This window comes from Gorilla gorilla, chromosome 9 (assembly GCF_029281585.2).
Source record: "Gorilla gorilla gorilla isolate KB3781 chromosome 9, NHGRI_mGorGor1-v2.1_pri, whole genome shotgun sequence".
NCBI lineage: Eukaryota > Metazoa > Chordata > Mammalia > Primates > Hominidae > Gorilla > Gorilla gorilla.
The window spans coordinates 22,491,742-22,511,710 of record NC_073233.2 but is presented as its reverse complement, the minus strand read 5'-3'; the positions used below and the strand labels follow the sequence as shown (position 1 = coordinate 22,511,710).

Here is a 19,969-nt window from a genome sequence, read left to right as displayed (position 1 = left end):
CTTAAATAAGATATAATATAACCCTTTTATACCAGTGAAAAGGCTAAATACCCTGTTTGAACTTAAAGATAATTTCTTTTGGTATATCTTAGTTTTGATCTTTAAATAAGAAAAGTCCTGTATTCAACCTATAAAACTGTGCCCTGAAAGCCAGGACAAAACCTTCCTGTCATGCTATCCTGGAATCTGGGCAGCACGCATAGAGTAAAGAAGGAAGCTAGGAAATTAAAATGTAATTTTCACAAGCATGATTCTGTCATAGCTCTTATTTTCTTTATATGGAATACAAATACTGATATAGAGTAAAGATTTTTCTATTTTGCATTTTTGTGCTCTTTGATACATTTATTGAGGTCAAATGAAATTTGATATAGTAGGATTTATTATGAAATGCTCTCTGAATACAACTCCATAATTACTGAGCTACATGGTAGTGCATAAAGCTGTAAAACTGCTTAGCCAGACAAGCAATTTATATGTTACATCGAGGTGTGTATGGCAAAGAATATTACTTTAATTGGGAGCCAAGATGTAGTAGACTTAAATCTGAAGAGCTATATGTTTAACATAATGCATGAGGCTTTGAAATAAGATACCTAAACTGGGGAGATACAGCTTTTAGAATATATAACAATTAGACATTATTTTCTGACCATGGATACTAAATACTGTTTTTGAAAGAAAGCACAGAATGCAAAGCAGGTGAAAGGGCAAAACCTCTCAACATTGTACAATGCTAGAAAGGAAGCAAACTTATTTCTTCTAGTTCTTTGTTTAAAAGAAAAAATAAAAGGGAAAAAAGTCAAGAGAAAAGAAAACCATTAACTACAGTTCGGTGGAAGCAGGGACGAGGCAAATGCACAATGAAGTTACGTCTTCGGTATGCTATTAGCATCTCAGAAAAGGGATTTGGTGGATTTTAACTGAATTTTCTCAGATTGCAGATTTGGAATGAGGTTAGAGGTGGGTGGCTGTGTGGGTACCAGCACACCACCAGGAGTGTAAAACAAATTCTTCTTGGCATACATTTGCTCCCTGTCTGATCATAGGCTCTCTTCTGTTTAGCAGGTTCAGGGTCACATGCCTCCGCTCATGATCCCAATTTTTCCACATGACCAGCGGACCCTGGCAGCAGCTGCTGCTGCCCAACAGGGATTCCTCTTCCCCCCTGGAATAACATACAAACCAGGTAAGTAGAGAGGGATTTAACATTCTTTTCGAAATGCTCAGATCCGCATGTTTATGCTTAGTACTCACAACAAACACAGGAGCATGCGAGGGAACTATGAATAAAAATATCATAAAAGCTTATTTTAAAGTAAAATTAGAATTGGGAAGAGTGGGCATTGTAATAAACTAATTGGTTGCTAAAAACTTTTACTTTCTCTTCTTCCACTTGAGTTTGTCTTGAATTCACAGATAAGATCCTACTTTCCCTGGGGACTACAATGTTTTTGTCAGCTCTCTCTCATACTTTTACTGTGAATAATTGTTTTTTGGTTAAAGATCCTTTTCTCCTGGTGAGAGCTGTTATATTCTGGAAAAGTGATCACATTCAGTATAAAATGTCATTGTTTGTTGTCAGACTTCTCTTAGAAAGATAGTTAAAACTAGACTGATTTAATTAGCTTACCACTAATAGGTAAAATTTTTTTTGATTTTCATCTAAAGAAATGAAGTATTCAGTACTTTTTAATTCATTTTTAAACCTCAAAAAACAGGTCATGTAACCTTGCAGTGAAATATGTTTTAAGATGATTTAGCAAATGTTGTGATTTTTCTTTTTTCCTCGGAGTTTACTGGACTCCTGGGGAATTCAATTAGGGGCATAATGGTTTGAAGCTTCTTTCAGAGCCTCCTTGTAAACAGGGCTTTAAATGTTTAAAGATATGTTGCCAAAGGAATCCAATGTAAGAAGATAGTCAAGTAAATAAAAGTCAACCTTAATTTCATTTGTGCATTCTTTGTAAGTGACCTCAGCTCAGAAGTAGTGACCTTGTTCTACTCATTAATAATTTCTGTGTCAAGTTCTTTTTAACATATTAACCTGATTATATTAACCATCAAATCTGAGTACAACAAATCTGCGTGCAGCAGTTTCTTTGTGTATGTGGTTTATAAAGTGAACAAAGGCGTTTTAATATGCTTAAAGCAATAATAAAATATAAATCACTTTACTAAAATTCTGGAGAAGAAAGCTTATTAAATAGCATAAAAACAAGCCTAGTGCATTTTAGCATCTGTTTTAATTGCTTGTTGCCATTGATTACTCTTTTGTATTTGATAGAGAACTTCCTTCTTTGTAAGAAAAGGTAGGATGTCTGTGGCAAAACACGAATGATTCAAGGAATTGAGATGTTATGAGATTGGTGAGTTTAAGGGCTGTCTGAAAATTCCTCACATATAAATGAATCAAACTCATATTACCAAAAGGTTTTTGGATACCTGAGAGAAAATTACATCATTCAAATTGTTAAAAATTCATTTTTCTAGAGCATGATTTTTAGAACAAGGTATACTTACCTACTATGACATTGGCATCTATATTAAGGACAGGAGTATATTTTTTCAGAGAATTTTTTTTTTTTTTAGTGAAGTGATTCAGTCTTCCTGTGATCTCTGTAAGTCATTCTAAACTACTTCTTCATTTTGACTTTCTTTGGAACATTGAAGTAAGCCAAGTTTACTGTTCTATTCTGAATTTGAGTTTGACACCCCTGTACCAGTCCCAGAAACATTTTAAATGAACTGTATGTGGAAATTATCTATTTGACTTTAGTGTTTTTAAAGTTAAATTTATCCACATTTCAAAATCAGTTATGGGTCTTATTTTCTGTTAGACGTAGACATCTTGCTTACCTAATTTTGTTGAAACAATACTGCCACTTTTCATGGGGGAAGATATTGTTTTATATATAGTGATTTTAGACCATTTTTCAAATGTCTTTTCTAACAGCATTAATGAGATTATAATACGTAACTGAGAAAAACAGAGAAATTGGGACAATATTGTGCAGAAATTAGTTACTTCTATTGAACAAAGGGCAGCTTAAAGTTAGTGTCCTGGGGTAACAGAGCTGTATTTGATTATGTTGGCCAAACTATGTTGGATAAGGCAGGACAATGGGTTTTGAGATGTAGGAAGAGTTTTAATTACAAGCAAGGTTGGTAAAAAAAAGTGTTTACTTTCATGTGACTCCTAAATTATGTCAGACAATTTCATTAATCAGAACTCTAATTCTTTCAATATTTTGGCTAACCTAGGCTTTATTGTATATGAAAAATGTGTTTAAAATTCATTAAAATTATATGTTCTTATGCTATTAGTAGAGAAATTACATCCTCAGAAGACTTAATCAATCTATGCAGTGTTTTTATCATTCACATGAATTAGGTGAAGAGACTTCTATCGGACTGGAAACTGGACAAGTACAATACAACTTCTTTTTGCCCCAAACTGAGCTATGGTAACTTCACTTGAAATGTATGTGAGGGCTGGGTGTGGTGGCTCATGCCTGTAATCCCAGCACTTTGGGAGGCTGAGGGGTGGGAGGATCACTCAAGCCCAGGAGTTCAAGACCAGCCTGGACAACATAGTGAGCCCTTGTCTCTAAAAAGATTAAAAAGTTAGCAAAGCATGGTGGTGTTCACCTGTAGTCCTAGCTACCCAGAAGGCTGTTGTGGGAGGATTGCTTGAGCCCGGTAGGTTGAGGCAGCAGTGAGCCATGATTCTGCCACTGCACTCCAGTCTTAGCAGCAGAGTGAGACCCTGTCTCAAAAATGAAATGAAATGAAATGAAATGAAATAAAATAAAATAAAATAGAAAAGAAATGTATGTGAGACAGCAATGACTAAATTTTTGAAAGAAAACCTTGAATTGGTGGCATAAATTTGTATTCTGGTTCCCTAAACAACAAGATGAACAAGTGCTACCTTGGTCTTTATAAACTGAAAAAAATAAATTTCCTTTTTTTTTCCCTTTCCACTTTCCCGTATCTGAAATGATTTCATAGTATTTGTGCCTTCAGCTGATTGAATAATTATCTTAATTTCCAGAGAGCAAGGACTACCTTGGGGTGACATTCATTGTTAGTTAAAGTTGACTGTTTCTGAATCCATGTTAAGACAGTGTAAGCAAATACATTTAGGGTTATAGGCCTTCACTCCCCGCCCTATGGTTTGACCTGTACCTCTGGGCATTTCAGAGTCCCAGCATGTAGTAAACACTAGGCAAGCTCTCCCACCTCAGTGGGTTGCTGAGGGGGCATGCTGCCCACAGGGATTGTTCAGCTCCAGGAGAGCATCTTTCAGATTGTTGTCTCTAGAAATAGCTTTATTGAGTTTTAATCCCTATTTTTAAAAATATTTTACAGGTTCTATAATTAGAGACATATTTCTTGATAGGAACTCATCATCAGATTCCAGAACATAAACCACAGACTTTTGGTTGCTTTGCTCTTTCACATTGTGATACAGAGAGGTGCACCAATCAAGAGTAAGATAGATACATTTGAGCACAAATATTGGAGAAATTTAAAAGATAAAGCATCTTTCACAGTTGCCAATGTGTATATCCAATCAAGATCAGCTTGCCTGAAAAACAGAAACGATGAGTAGCCCCCTTCATACTTCAGGCTTGATTTAGCTGACCCATTGCTTTATGTAGTTGGAATTTTTTACATGATTGCGGCTAGAAAGCACACTTGAAGTTTCCTAGAAGGTCCTAGGAACAGGATGTCTGCCTGTTCCTGGGTCTTCCATTTACTCACTAGTTATAATATGATAATATATGATAATAATAATAGCTAAAGCTTACTTATCGATACTGTGCCAAATACTGTGCTAAATATTTCACATGGACGATTTTATTTCATCCTTACTTGAACATATCATTTAATCTTGCTGAACCTCACTTTTTTGTCATCTAAGAAATGTGTCACGATTTGTTCACTACCCAACGTGCATGTGAAAATTAAATTTTGTAAAATATCTAAAAGTTCTCTGAAAATGATAAAGCACTAAGATTGGGAGTAAAGTCTGACGGTGAAACTGAGTAACTTTAGCCTGTTAAACTACATCCTTATCCATTGGAAATGCGGCCCAAAAGCTGAGTGTTAGACTGAGTCATAGTGTCCCTCTGCTCAACGACCAAAAACAATTTTACAAGTATACCTAATGTTTCTTTTTTATTGCAGTAAAATATACATAATATAATGGTTATTGTTTTAGCCATTTGTAAGTATATAACTCAGTGGCGTTAATATATTTTCAATATTGTATAACCAACACCACAATCCATACCCAAAACTTTTTCATCTTACCCAACAAAAATGCTGTAGCCATTAAATAATAACTCTCTCTATCCCTCTACCCTTAGTCTCTGGTAACCTGTATTCTATTATCTTTCTCTATGCAATTGCTTATTGTAGGTACTTCATATAATCGGAATAATACAATATTTATCCTTCTATGTCTAGCTTATTTTGGTAAGCATAACATTTCAAGTTCCATCCATATTGTAGCGTACATTAAAATATAATTTTGTTGCTGAATAATATTCCATTGTGTGTTGTGTATATATATATATATATATATATATATATATATATATATACAGACCACATTTTGTTTATCTGTTCATCTGTTGATAGGCACTTAGTTTGTTTCTACCTTTTGGCTATTATGAATAATACTTCTATGAATATGGTTATAGAAATGTTTGTTAGAGTCCCCACTTTCAATCCTTTTGGATATATACCTGTGAGTTGAATTAATGGATTATATGAAGTTCTATGTTTAAACTTTTGAGAAACCACCAAACTGTTTTCCACAGTAGCCGTGCCATTTTATATTCCCACGAGAAATGTAAGAGGGTTCCAATTTCTTCACATTCTTGCTAACACTTGTTATTTTCAACTAAAATTTTTTATTATTATCATCCCAGTAGGTGTGAAGTGGTATCTTGCTGTGATTTTGACTTACATTTGCTTAATGATTTATGATGCTGATCATCTTTTCATGTCCTTATTGGCCATTTGGATATCTCCTGTGGAGAACTGTCTATTCAAGTAGTTTTCCCATTTTTGAGTTGGGCTTTTGTTGTTGTTGAGTTTCAGTTCTTTGTGTATTGTGGATATTAATACCTTATCAGATATATCATTTGCAAATATTTTCTCCCATTCTGTAATTTGTCTTTTAGCATTCTTCATAGTATCTTTTTATACACTAAAGTTCTTAATTTTGATGGAGTCCAATTTATCCATTTTTTCCTTTGGTGCCTGTGCTTTTGATGTTATATCAATGAAATCATTGCCAAATCCAATGTCATAAAGATTTACCACTATGTTTTCTTCTAAGGGTTTAATTTTTTTAGCTTCTAAGTTTATGTCTTTGATCCATTTGAGTTGCTTTTTGTATACTGTGTAAGGTAAAACCTTTTTCTATTGTTTTACATCTTTTGCACATAGATGTCCAGTTTTCCCCACACCATTTGTTGATAAGACTATCCCTTCCCCCGTTCAATGGTTTTTGCACCTTTGTCAAAAATCAATCAACTATATATGTAAAGGTTTTAATTTTGAGCTTTCTATTATATTTCATTTGTAGATATGTATATATATATACACACACACACATATGTATATATATATATGTCTCCTTATGCCAGTACCATCCTGTTTTAATTGCTGTAGCTTTGTGTTAAAATTTGAACTATGAGCTTTCCAACTTTATTCTTCTTTTTCAAGATTGTTTTAGTTATTGGGACCTCTTGTAATTCCATATTAATTTGTGAATTGGCTTTTCCATTTCTGTGAAATAGGTTGTTGTAATTTTGATAGGGATTGCTTTGAATCTGCAGGTTGCTTTGGGTAGTATTGCCATCTTTTTTTTTTTTTTTTTAAGAAAATGGTTTTATTCCTAATTTTTAGTTCCCATACAGTTTACAAATACACTTTTACTCTGATAATACAGCTTTGCAACTAGCAAAGCAGTTGCACTAACACCCCCATCTTAACAGTGTTAAATCTTCCTACCCATGAGCACAGATGCTTTTCCATTTATTTATGTCATCTTTAATTTCTTTCAAAAATGTTTTATAGTTTTCAACATACAAGTCTTTCATCTCCTTGGTTAGATTTATCCCTAAGTGTTTAGTTCTTTTTAATACTTTCGTAAACGAAATTGTTTTCTTAATTTTCTTTTGGGTTGTTCATTGCCGATGTTTAGAAACACAGCTGATACTTGTGTGTTAAGCTTATACTCTGCAACTTTGCTGAGTTTATTAATTCTAGTAGCTTTCTCAGGAACTCTTTGGAATTTTCTATATATAGGATTATGTCATTTGCAAATACAAATAGTTTTACCTCTCCCTTACCAATTTGATACATTTTATTTCTTTTTCTTGTCTAATAGCAGTGGCTAGCACTTCCACTACAAGACTGAATAGCAGCAGTGAAAGTGAACATTATTGTCTTGTTCTCGATCTTAAGGGGAAAGCTTTCAGTCTTTCACCATTGAATATGAAGTTAGCTGTGGATGTTTGTTTGTTTGTTTAACAAACAGGGTCTAGCTCTGTTGTCCAGGCTGGAATTAAGAGGTATGATCATAGTTCACTGTGGCCTTGAACTCCTGGCTTCAAGCAATCTTTCTACCTCAGCCTCCCGAGTAGCTGGGACTATAGGCACGTGCCACCACACTTGGCCAGCTGTAGGCTTTTTATAAATAGGTTTCATCATGCCGAGGTCTTTTTCCTCTATTACTAGTTTTCTGAGACTTTTTTATGATGGAATAATATTAGATTTTTGTCAGATGCCTATTCTGTGTCAATTGAGATGATCATGTTGGTTTTTTTTTCCCTTTGTTCTATTAATGTAATGCTTGACACTGATTTGATCCCTTGCATTCTTGGGATAAATTCCACTTTGCCCTGGTAAGTAATTCTTTTAATATGCCATTGGATTTGTTTTGCTAATATTTTGTTGAAGATTTTTATATCTATATTTATATGGGATAGTGGACTGTAACTTTCTTTTCCTGTGATATCTTTATCTGGTTTTGGTATCAAGATAATGTTAGCCTTATAAAATGAATTAGAAGTACTCCCTCCTCTTCATTTTTTTTTGTAAGAGTTTGAAAAGGATTGGTATTAATTCTTCTTTAAACATTTGGGAGAATCCGTTGGTAAAGCCATCTAGGCCAGGGCTTTTCCTTACTGGGAGGTCTTTGATCATTGATTCATTGTCTTTACTTGTTATAGGTCTGTTGAGGTTTTCTATTTCTTCTTGAGTTGGGTAATTTTCATGTTTTAAGGAATTTGTCCATTTCTCCTAGGTGTTGAATTGGTTAATGTACAATTGTTATGACTGCATAATTATTCAGGGCTTCTTTTTAATTTCTTTGTTTTAGTTAGCATTTATTGAGCACCTTTTGTTTTCCAAGATAACCCCCAACCTGTGTATGTGTGTGTGTGTGTATGTGTGTAATCTCATTTAATAACCCCCAACCTGTGTGTGTGTGTGTGTGTATGTGTGTAATCTCATTTAATTTTCATAACAACTCTTAGATATAAGTGGTAATAAATGGTATCATCTCTGCTTTATTAAAAGAAAATAAGAAACTGATACTCAAAAAAGTTAACTTTTCCAAGAGTTCCACATCTTGAAATAGTGGAGATAGAATTCAGACTGAAGTTCTCTGATTTGATACTTCATACTCTTGGGGCCTTGGTCTAAGTATGTGTGATCTTAAGAAAATCTGACCTTTTCGTGGTCAATAAAATGTAATTTTTACATGTGGTGTTATGCAAATGACATCTTGTAAAGCCACTCATTTCTGTCTCTTCCAGAGTATTTCAAAGCAGAGATATGAACTGCTATTGTAATAGTTGATTATTTAAATATATCTACTCAGAATCAAAGCATTTCTGAGGTTCTTCAGATTAGCACCCTAATTTTTAAATCAGTGTTGGGGTCCAGGAAGAAAATATGTTCAGCTGTGTAAACTAACCTAGTTTTTTAAAGGTCTATAATCTTAACTGTGTTCTCCTCTGTACATGGAGGCTATATCATTGATGAGCTATCATGAAGGCATGAACTTTGAGAGTTTATTTCTTAATTTTTAATTTTTATTTGTTTCATTTTTTGAATTTCGATAGTGGTGATTTCTGAGATTTTGGTGCACCCATCACCCAAGCAGTGTACACTGTACCCAATGTGTAGTCTTTTATACCTTGCTATCCCCCAACCTTTCCCCCAATCCCCAAAGTTCAATGTGTCATTCTTATGCCTTTGCATTCCTCATAGCTTAACTCTCACATGTGAGTGAGAATACGATGCTTGGTTTTCCATTTCTGAGTTACTTCACTTAGAATAATAATCTCCAATTCCAACCAGGTTGCTGTGAATGCCATTATTTCATTCCCTTTTATGGCTGAGTAGTATTCCGTGGTGTATATATACACCACATTTTCTTTATCCATGCGTTGATTGATGACCATTTGGGCTGTTTCCATATTTTTGCAACTGCAAATTGTGCTGCTGTAAACATGCATGTGCAAGTATCTTTTTCATGTAGTGACTTCTTTTCCTCTGGGTAGATACCTAGTAGTGGGATTGCTGGATCAAACAGTAGGTCTACTTTTAGTTCTTTAAGGACTCTTCATACTCTTTTTCATAGTGTTTGTACTAGTTTACATTCCCAACAGTGTAAAAGTGTTCCCTTTTCACCACATCCACGCCAGTATCATTATTTATTTATTTTTTTTATTATGACCATTCTTGCAGGAGTGAGGTGGTATTGCATTGTGGTTTTGATTTGCACTTCCCTGACAATTAGTGATGTTGAGCATTTTTTTATATGATCATTGGCCATTTGTGTATCTTCTTTTGAGAATTGTCTATTCATGTCCTTTGCCCACTTTTTAATGGGATTGTTTGTTTTTTTTCTTGCGATTTGTTTGAGTTCTTTGTAGATTCTGGATATTAGTTCTTTGTTGGATGTATAGATTGTGAAGATTCTCTCCCACTCTGTGGGTTGTCTGTTAACTCTGCTGATTATTTCTTTCGTTGTGCAGAAGCTTTTTAGTTTAATTAAGTCCCATCTATTTATCTTTGCTTTTGTTGCATTTGCTTTTGGGTTCTTGGTGATAAATTCTTTGCCTAAGCCAATGTCTAGAAGGGTTTTTTTCCAATGTTATCTTCTCGAATCTTTATGGTTTCAGGTCTTAGATTTAAGTCTTTGATCCATCTTGAGCTGAATTTTTTACAAGGTGAGAGATGAGGATCCAGATTCATTCTATGTATGGCTTGCCAATTATTCCAGCATCATTTGTTGAATAGGGTGTCTTTCCCCATTTTATGTTTTTGTCTGCTTTGTTGAAGATCAGTTGGCTGTAAGTATTTGGCTTTATTTCTGGGTTCTCTATTCTGTTCCATTGGTCTATGTGCCTATTTTCATACCAGTACCATGCTGTTTTGGTGACTATGGCCTTATAGTATAGTTTGCAGTCAGGTAATGTGGTGCCTCCAGATTTGTTCTTTTTGCTTAGTCTGTCTTTGGCTATGCAGGCTCATTTTGGTTTCATATATATTTTAGGATTCTTTTTACTAGTTCCTTGAATAATTATAGTGGTATTTTTATGGGAATCACATTGAATTTGTAGATTGCTTTTGGCAGTATAGTCATTTTTAAAATATTGATCCTACCCAACCATGAGCATGGGATGTGTTTCCATTTGTTTATATAATCTATGATTTCTTTCAGCAGTGTTTTGTAGTTTTCTTGTAGAGGTCTTTCACATCTTTAGTTAGGTATATTCCTAAGTATTTTATTTTATTGCAGCTATTGTGAAAGGGGTTGAGTTCTTGATTTGATTCTCAGCTTGGTCACTGTTGGTGTATAGCAGAGCCACTAAGTTGTGTACATTAATTTTGTATCCTGAAACTTTGCTGAATTCATTTACCAGTTCTAGGAGTTTTTGGATGAGTCTTTAGGACTTTCTAGGTATACAATCATATCATGAGCAAACAGCGACACTTTGACTTCCTTTTTACCGATTTGGATGCCCCTATTTTCTGTCTGTTGTCTCATTGCTCTTGCTAGGACTTCCAGTACTATGTTGAATAGAAGTGGTTAAAGTGGGTATCCTTATCTTGTTCCAGCTTTTAGGGAGAATGCTTTCAACTCTTTCTCATTCACTGTAATGTTCGCTGTGGGTTTGTTGTAGATGGCTTTTATTGCTTTCAGGTATGTCCCTTCTATGCTAATTTTGCTGAGGGTTTTAATCACAAAGGGATGTTGGGATTTTGTTAAATGCTTTTTCTGCATATATTGAGATGATCAAGTGAGTTTTATTTTTAATTCTGTTTATGTGGTGTATCATGTTTATTGATTTCTATATGTTAAGCCATCCCTGCATCCCTAGTATGAAACTGAGGATTTTTTAAATCAATTTTATGTAATGGGGATGAATTTATGTGAGTTCATTCACACTCACTTATTTAATTGCCATTGTGACAAATTCCACAGATTTTCAGATGATTGGTCAAGGGTTTGGATGCAGCTGTGAAATAAATGAAGAAAGTAAGGTTGAGCCTTGATTCTTAGCTTTCTTAAAGGTAGAAAAAACACTGCAGATGATCTTAGAAGAAATTCTGAGGTCAAGACTCTTTTCATCATTGATCTATTCTTTGACGAATAGAGAGGGGGATATTTAGCAGGAGAAATAACAACATAGTGATCTCAGCAATATATATTATAATCCTTGCTAATTTTATTTTTCATTTGTCCTCAGGACAAATTGAAGCTTTTGTGTCACCTATTACCTGCTAACATTTACTACAGTGTGGTTTCGCATAAAGACAAATTCAGACTTATGGCATTCCCTCAGAATGTAGAGGAATTGTAATATTTTGCTGTACCAAATGCGTGCATCCAGGCAAGATCCATGCTAAGTGGTATGTTCAAGTTTGCATCAGTGGTTGTGATTCAAATATGTTCATATTGTAACAAGAATGGCTGTAGCTCATAAAGGTGGGCTCTACAGTTGTTTGGCAACTTATCATTTTATGATGCTGGCACACAATAATTTTTGAGTTAGTTAGGGATGTGTAACATGTTTTTCTTCTGTTATGGAGGCTGGGAAATGAGGTACGAGACTGAAGAATCTTTTGTCCTGTCTTCTAGTTCTGTTTTTTTTTCTCTCTCTACTCCTTCCAAACTTTCTAAATTATTTCTTCAATGTGTTAACATCTGAAGTTACTATCTCAGGATACTGCAACTATCCCAGTCCTTTGTCTTTCTGAAGAATGAAAGTAAATTGACAGACTTTTACCCATGGGATTTTTGGCTTTTTTTTTTTAAAAGGTAGACTTTATATCTGAATTATTCAAATTAAAAGCATTATTGCAGGAGGTAGCCTGAATCTAATGGGTTGTAGGTTCTTAGTACAAGCTCCCCTTCTCCTGCCATTAAGTTTTACTAATTTTCTGCTTCATGTCAGTTTCTATGAAAATTTAAGAATTTATTTTCTCTCATTTAGGGACTCTTGCTGTTTTGATTCCAAAGGAATGCTGCCTATTCTGACAAGTGAAACTAATGTCAAGCAAATTTTCCATAAGTTTTAAATCCTACTTTGTCTTTGTTCTGTATTCTTAAGATAAAAACTGTCAGTTGAAATATGTAGAAAGCTGGAAAATGGATTTACAGAATGGACATTATTTCTCAAATTGGCTTTTGAAAGTTGTCTTCTTACACTAGAGGTAGCAAGGGCCAGATTACAGTAGTGCATAAAGCCAACCTGTTTCAACAAGCTTCACCTTCCATGTACAAATTTTAAAAGAATGGGTCCTCATGAAAGCATTTCAAATCCAGAGACAAATTTGAAAAAAATTGCTACAACATGTTGACTGATTCCTTGCCAAGTCAGGCACTGAGAACTTTTTCTTGATTGACTTACACAGAAAATTAGAGCAGCATAAGGGAAACATGCAACTTTGTTATTAAAAAACCAAACTCCACAATACCCTTAAATCCCTCTCCTTCTTAAATTTTTCTTTTCTACTTGTAATCTCCCTCTTCTTCTCCCTCATCTTCTACCCCTCCTGCCTTGTCCTTGTTCTCTTTCTTCTAATCATTCTCTGTTATATACTCTGTTGCTCTAATGTATTCATTTTTACTTTTAATGTTGAAACGATATGTTATGGAGAAATAGCTTTCTAAAGATTATATTCAGGTATACAGATTCAAAGAAGGATAAAAGTTAAAAATGTTTTTAAAATATGCCTGTCAGCAGTGGAAAGAAAGCTGTTTGTAGCCAGCAGGTGAGCTGGAAAGTACTATAGGGTGTGGTAGAGATAGTAATAAATTAACTGGCAAGCCAAAAGCTGTAAAAAAAAAAAAAAAAGCTATTTCATAGCACAGAAGCATGACAGCTATGAAAAAAGGAGTGCCCCAGGGAATTCTTTTAGAGTTTGATTTTTTTTAAATATGTTTGACATGAAAAATGTTTTAGTACAAATAAAGCAACTGGTATTAAACTTACAGGGAGGGGGGTTGTGGTTTAGAGTTAGTATGAATAATGCATGATATTTAAAGAAAGAACAGCTCTAAAATGTTCCAGGAGGCAGTCCATGTTGATGGTTAGAATGGTGATTTTTTTCCCCTATTTTTGAAGCATCATTAATTCGGCATCGTTTTGTGGTTTTTTTAAAACTTGATATCTACCAAAGAAATACTATTTGACTTAGATTAGGATATTCTTCCTTCAGATAATTTAGTTTAAATATCAAGAAGATCAGTAGAATTGTTTAAGCATAAAGTGACAGTCATTTACTATAAAAAATAATTTGGCCTAGTTATCTTTTTTAAAAAGCTCATATAGTACTGCAAACCAAAATCAACCTCATGGAAGGAGAAAAACAAGATCAGATATTTTGAACATTACTCCATAGGAGACCAGCACAATATAATGTTAGTGAATGCATTGTAGCAGCGCTCCATATGCAATCAGAAGCCAATTGTTACTGGACTGTGTACAAGCACACACTGTGCTCAATGGTCTGATGAGGTATTATGGATATGATGCAAAGAGACTGTGTAGATTAGAAGCTAACAATTTGTTAAAAGTGAAAGCAACTTAACATTTACATTGGGCCAGCTGAGTAGCATTTCATATGGCAAGCAGGATGAGTTCCCAGGAACCAGAGTCACCAGGAAGGCTCCAGGTATTCGTGTCCATACCCCCACTCCAAAAAAAGTTTTCTTGCTTTCCAGTTGACTGCCTTTATTACTGAGATTCTTTCTAAGCTGTCTATTCATTATTACATTCAGCTTTCAGTGTGGAAAGTTCATGCAAAACAACATGATTATTATAAATGTCAAAAATGTGTGGGGGAACAGCCTATTAAAATATAGCCTAGAGATATTACATAACGCTGACTTTAAATAAGTAGCTGAAGCCAAAGTGATACTCCATTAAATCACTGATATTGTGAAATTTATCCACACATACTAATTTTTATTTCAGTTGCCTCTGTCATGATATGTTTCTCCTTACTTTGTTTTGGTTCTTCAGGTTACTGCACACAGCCTGTGTTCTTAGGTCACAGAAGGTACTTCCGTCTCCCTTTTTAGGAATGATCTGAAGTCAGAAACACATTAAGATATAGCATTCATCTCTGCTGAACCATACTCACTCTTTACCAGATGTTTAGTACAGATATTCCATGTAAAATGCGTGTTTATTTAATCAAAGCATCATTAAAATATGTTTGATAAGTGCTTAGTATGCACGATTCTGTACTAGGATCCACCAGTACAGTACCAGAGGTTAATCTAGACAAACGTGGTTTCTACACTTATGGGGATACCAGACATTTCACAGAATGCTGGAAGATACGATTAGCTGTCCTCTCAGCCCTATCATATTGAAGAGGTTGTATTTTTTAATTTTTAAACTTGTTTAATAAATAAGGTTTAGAATTATGAGCAGTCAATAGCTCAGAGCCCTTTTTGGACTCTAATACTCTGCCTTGCCTACCAAGCCAAAACTTTTTGTTGTTCTAATATAAAAGCCTTAATGCTTTCCCAGTGTACTGAGTGTCAGCCTGGCTTCAAGATATTTTTTTTACTCTTAAAAAATGATGTATTACAAGATTCGCAATGGAGTGAACATGCTTGAATTGCACATTTAAGTTTTTTTAACATCACATTCATGTTTTGCCAGTTTGCCTACCAGCTATCTGTTAACAAAAAGTTCCAAGGCAGCACTGCAAGTCTGTGCCCAACTAAGCCTTTTGTTTCTGCAGATGTTTGGGCTTAGAGCAATGTTGTAAAGCTCAGGCAATCCAAGGACCATGTTTGTACTTGTCTGCTGCAATTCCCTGTGCATTGTCTAAACCTGTATGCATTGTTCTTTCCGACAGGTGATAACTACCCCGTACAGTTCATTCCATCAACAATGGCAGCTGCTGCTGCTTCTGGACTCAGCCCTTTACAGCTCCAGGTAAGTGCCAGAAGAAAAAAATGTGGGATATGAGCCAGTACTTTAGTGGAAAACTGCTAACCAGCTGTATGCTAAATAATGGCCTGAATGTTAAATAATTTTTTAAGCATAGCCCAGAAGGATTAACACCTTATTTGCTTACCATAATGCAAATAGAAGAGAAAACTGCCAGTTTCAATATTTTTAAAGGAAAAGATCACATTAGGACTTAATACTATGTATTCTCTATCAGATGAGTGAATAGTTTTACAATTTCAATGGCTAGTTGTTACTGCATACATGTTAGCTTTTTCCTTGTTAGTTTTTCATCTGTGTCTCCACTTATGTCCAGATTAGCTTTTACATATAAAAATTGAAACAAAAATGATGTTGGATATTTTTTCCTTCTTGTAGCTCATAGAATAAGGGGTTGTTATTTTCAAATTACATGATAATTATTTTGTAAATTGTAAATGCATTGCTCCTTAATATGTGTATCCTCACCCTTTCTAGGGTCAAAAGTCAGGGCATGGAGTCTGATAAATTTTGCATTGGTGTTTCTTATTTATAAAGCTAAACTTGGGGGGAAAGTGTTTTGGAAGCTGATTGAAAAATCATTTACACCTTATCTTCTTCACAATAAAGTGAGTTTGGAATAGGAATAGCTGATCATTATACCCTTCTACTACTACCACTTGAATGGGAGGTTGACTTTGAATATGAATGTATATTTGTATTAATAAAAACAAAAAGCTGAGATCATTAAAATAAGTGAAACATTCAGTATTTGGATATTTAGAGAATATAAGATAATCAACAACTTGACTTCAATATAGTAGAAAGTTTTATTAAAGATAGTTTTTATTCTTAAAATATACTGTAATTATTTTTGAGTTTTCTTAAATTATCTACAAAATAGCATCTGGTGAAGCATTTTTATTTTTGTGTTGCTAGTCTCTATGTGACTTGAACATAAAAAGTATACAACTATTGTCCCATGAAAAAACATCATTTTGAATGTTTCCAACTGGATCTGCAAATAAAGAATTTCTGCAATACTTTGAGAAATTTTGTCATGAGTCATGATCCAGGAAGTTATAAAGATGTAACCCATTATGGGCTGCCTAGCAGAGCTAGAAATTTCGCCTAAGAAGAGCAGCAACCTCACCTCTCTTGCAAACCTTCACTTTTCACGCTACTAACACTGAAACCTACTATAGTTGGTGCAAGTCTAAAAAGAACCCTCACTATTATAAACCTAATATATTTCTTCTCTTCCTATAGCTGTGCTATTGAGTATCTTCTTGAGTCAGAGGCAGAAACAAGAAATCAGTGCCACTGTTTGATACTGTAACCGAATTTCTGTAAAAGAAAGAAACTGAGTCTTAAACTTTCTACTTTCTATTTTTTGATGTGGTCAATACCCTGGATTTAGAAATATGTATTCTGTTTCATGAGTTCTGACAGTATGTTTTGTCTTTTTTTTTTCTGAATATGCTACTAAACAGAAGGGTCATGTCTCCCACCCACAAATTAACCAAAGGCTAAAGGGCCTAAGTGACCGTTTTGGCAGGAATTTGGACACCTTTGAACATGGTGGTGGCCACTCTTACAACCACAAACAGATTGAGGTATGAATGCTTCCATTGATGCTTCATTGGGTTGGGGACTGGATTGTTCAGTCATACTCTAGGCTTTTTTTTTTTTTTAAAGTGGCAAACACTCAACCTAAACACTGAACTTAATCTTTCCCTTTTTCTCATTCCTAAGGAGGCTCTTCTTTTGCCCCTTTTCTTTCAGAGAAAAAAGCAAATCCCAAAGCAATGCCCCTGAATTAAGATTGTTCTTTGCCATATATATTCACACAAAAGCTTTACATTATAAGTGTCTTCAAAACCATGTTTCTTCCCTCACTCTTTTATATTTTCTTATGTATAGTGTTGTATAATATTTTTTAAAAAAATACTTAAACATTAAAAAATTATTTGACCATAGAATAACCCTGTAAATTTGATCAAATATAATTCTGCTTGTATAGATAAAACAGCTGAGGTTTGGAGAGGTTAAGTTATTTAACCAAGGCTATAAAATATTCGTTGAGTCAAGGTTATTGCCCAGGATTTCTAATTCTACGTACTTAGTTTTCTCAGAATGAAGTAGGGGTGGGTGCCTGGGCCTGGATGATTGCTTTTTCCAAGACAAACTTCTGTAGTATTCTTTTCATATCTCACCTTCCAGTAGAGTCCTTTGTTGTTTTGTTGGGATATTCTTACCACTGAGAGAAGATGGCTTATGAAAACCAAGACCTTTTCTTCTATAAGAACCCAGTCCTTCTCTCTCCAATTTCATGCTTAATTCCTTTTCTGCCTCACCGGGGTCCCTCACTGGGACTCTCATATTGGAGAATTTCCAGCTATCTGTTGAATTTTTAAAAAAGTGGATACAGTTTACCTCAAACTGAAACACACTTTAATTCTCTGGGTTAGATATAATAGCAGATTTTGTATTCCAACCTAGGATGGGAAACTCAACCCAAAAATGAAAATAATTGCATCTAGCAAGATGTACATTTAGCTTCTGATGGCTCTGCTGGTCTGTATAGCTCAAACACTATGTAGTCAATGAAAGGTCCCTTTGACGTTACCTTTTCTGCTGCTTGTGAATCTACCTTTTTGGAAAATGATAGGGAATGATCACTCCTAAGAAGAAGGAAGAGACAAGACCAAAGACCCCCTTGGAAGTAGCCTAAGGTAGAATTCCAGAGCTTGTTAACTGCCTCCCTCTTTTCTTTTGCTTTGACATAAGAGGTAGAGAGGGGGTTTCCACTCAGACATGATTAGACACATACTTTCAGAATATCTCCTGCCTTCTATACAGACAGAAGAAATTTCTAAGGCTTTCTTTTGGCTGTAGAGTGAGTACCACATTTCTGGGCATTCTGAAAATCTATGCCTAGGAGAGCTAGAAAGAAATGACTGGACATTAGGAACAAGTTTATATGTGTGATGACAACTAGCAAGCTTATCTACTCAGGACAGTCAGCTTGAGAGCTTTTAAATGCCTGGAAGAATGAGAAATTAGATAGCCTTGGCTCAAACTCAAGACTTCCTCTCCTGCTGGACTTTTCTGTTTCCTCTTCTGGTGGGACTTTTCTTTCTCTCCTGTTGGACTTTCCTGTTGGACTTTTCTTTTGGATTTTCTGTTGAAGTGTTGTGTTCTATCCCATCAATCTTCCCTTAGCCAGGTTTCTACCCAGTCTCTTCTTTTGCCTAATTTTTCACTCAGATCGGCTTCTCTCCCACCCCCCACTCCCAACCCCCACACCATCACTGATCCCTGATGTGTCAAATCTGGCTTCTGTTGGGTTTCTGGAAACCATGATGTCATGCATATGAGTGTCAGAGCTCTGTAGTGCCGTAGTGATGCTGATCTAGAAGCACAGCATATGTCACGTGTCTGTCACTTTAATTAGGCTAAACAGGTAAACCATTAATGCAAGAGCCTTCATAGCTTTGCAGTTTAAATCTGGATGCTTTGATAGTTTCCTCAGTTTTTATTTACTCTTGCTCTGTTCTATTACCTCCTATTTTTGCACCTTTTTCCTGCATGTCAGGAAACCTTTGATCTGTTTGCTCATGTGGACACTGGTTAGAAAAGATCGACCTTGTTTAAAAGATGGGTTTCCCAAACTTTCCTAGTATGAGTATAGCATGTTTATTGGGACATCCGTGAATAGCATAGTAGACACCCATATCTAAGGTGCTAGATAGTAACATTTTAAATCTTGAGCGAGGGTAGAGGGATATTTTAATAATATCTTGGTTTATTGTTATTTAAATCTGCTTTCTTTTCTAGCTAGGGTCTTCTCCCCTCCTTTGATAAGCTAAAATGTCACAGTTATGTCAAGAAACATGATCATGATAAACTATTGCTACTTAGAAAGCATTACAATGATATTAACTGGTTTTATTTCTAAACAGAGATTCTTAGGAGGGAAAGCTTATAACACATATACTCCCCCACCCCACTGCATGCATTACTCAGAAATGGTGTTCTCTACTTCATGTTACAGTTAATTTGTCCTTCAAAGGTTGTCATTTCTAAAATTAATGAGCCTGGGTAAATCTTAACAATATTTGGTATATATTAAGTATACCCTGAAATTTTATCAAGTAGAGAAAAGTTATTTAAAATTGAAAGACTCTCCTTATATTAGCATATGCCATTACTTTCTTTCTTTAAAATAAGGAAGATTCCGTAAAGACCATTTTTTAAAATACTACTGTGCTGATCTAAGGCATGGTTTTCTCTGCCTCAGGGGCACAATATTAGGAGAAAGAAGGCCAAAGAGTGCTATTTTTAGTTGAACAGTTCAGCAGATGCAGGCATGAATACTCATATATCTGAAGGTTGAGGGGTTTGAACCATTAATTTTGATAATTTATTAAACCCTGGGAACAATCAGAAACTGTAACTCTAAGGTTACA

The 19,969-nt window shown here is 34.9% G+C and overlaps 1 protein-coding gene across 15 annotated transcripts in view; it reads left to right on the top strand.

Moving 5' to 3' along the window:
• The window catches only part of SOX6 (SRY-box transcription factor 6), a 641,322-nt gene that overhangs the window by 501,461 nt on the left and 119,892 nt on the right, over positions 1 to 19,969 (top strand). For 6 of the 15 annotated variants that reach the window (XM_063710998.1, XM_063710997.1, XM_063710996.1 and 3 more), the window contains 3 exons: positions 1,066 to 1,189; positions 15,424 to 15,503; positions 16,991 to 17,113. In XM_063710998.1, the coding sequence (XP_063567068.1) occupies positions 1,066 to 1,189; positions 15,424 to 15,503; positions 16,991 to 17,113 (327 nt within the window). The remainder of the gene's footprint in view (positions 1 to 1,065; positions 1,190 to 15,423; positions 15,504 to 16,990; positions 17,114 to 19,969) is intronic. The other 9 variants (XM_031015782.3, XM_055355891.2, XM_055355886.2 and 6 more) reach the window with 3 other exon arrangements.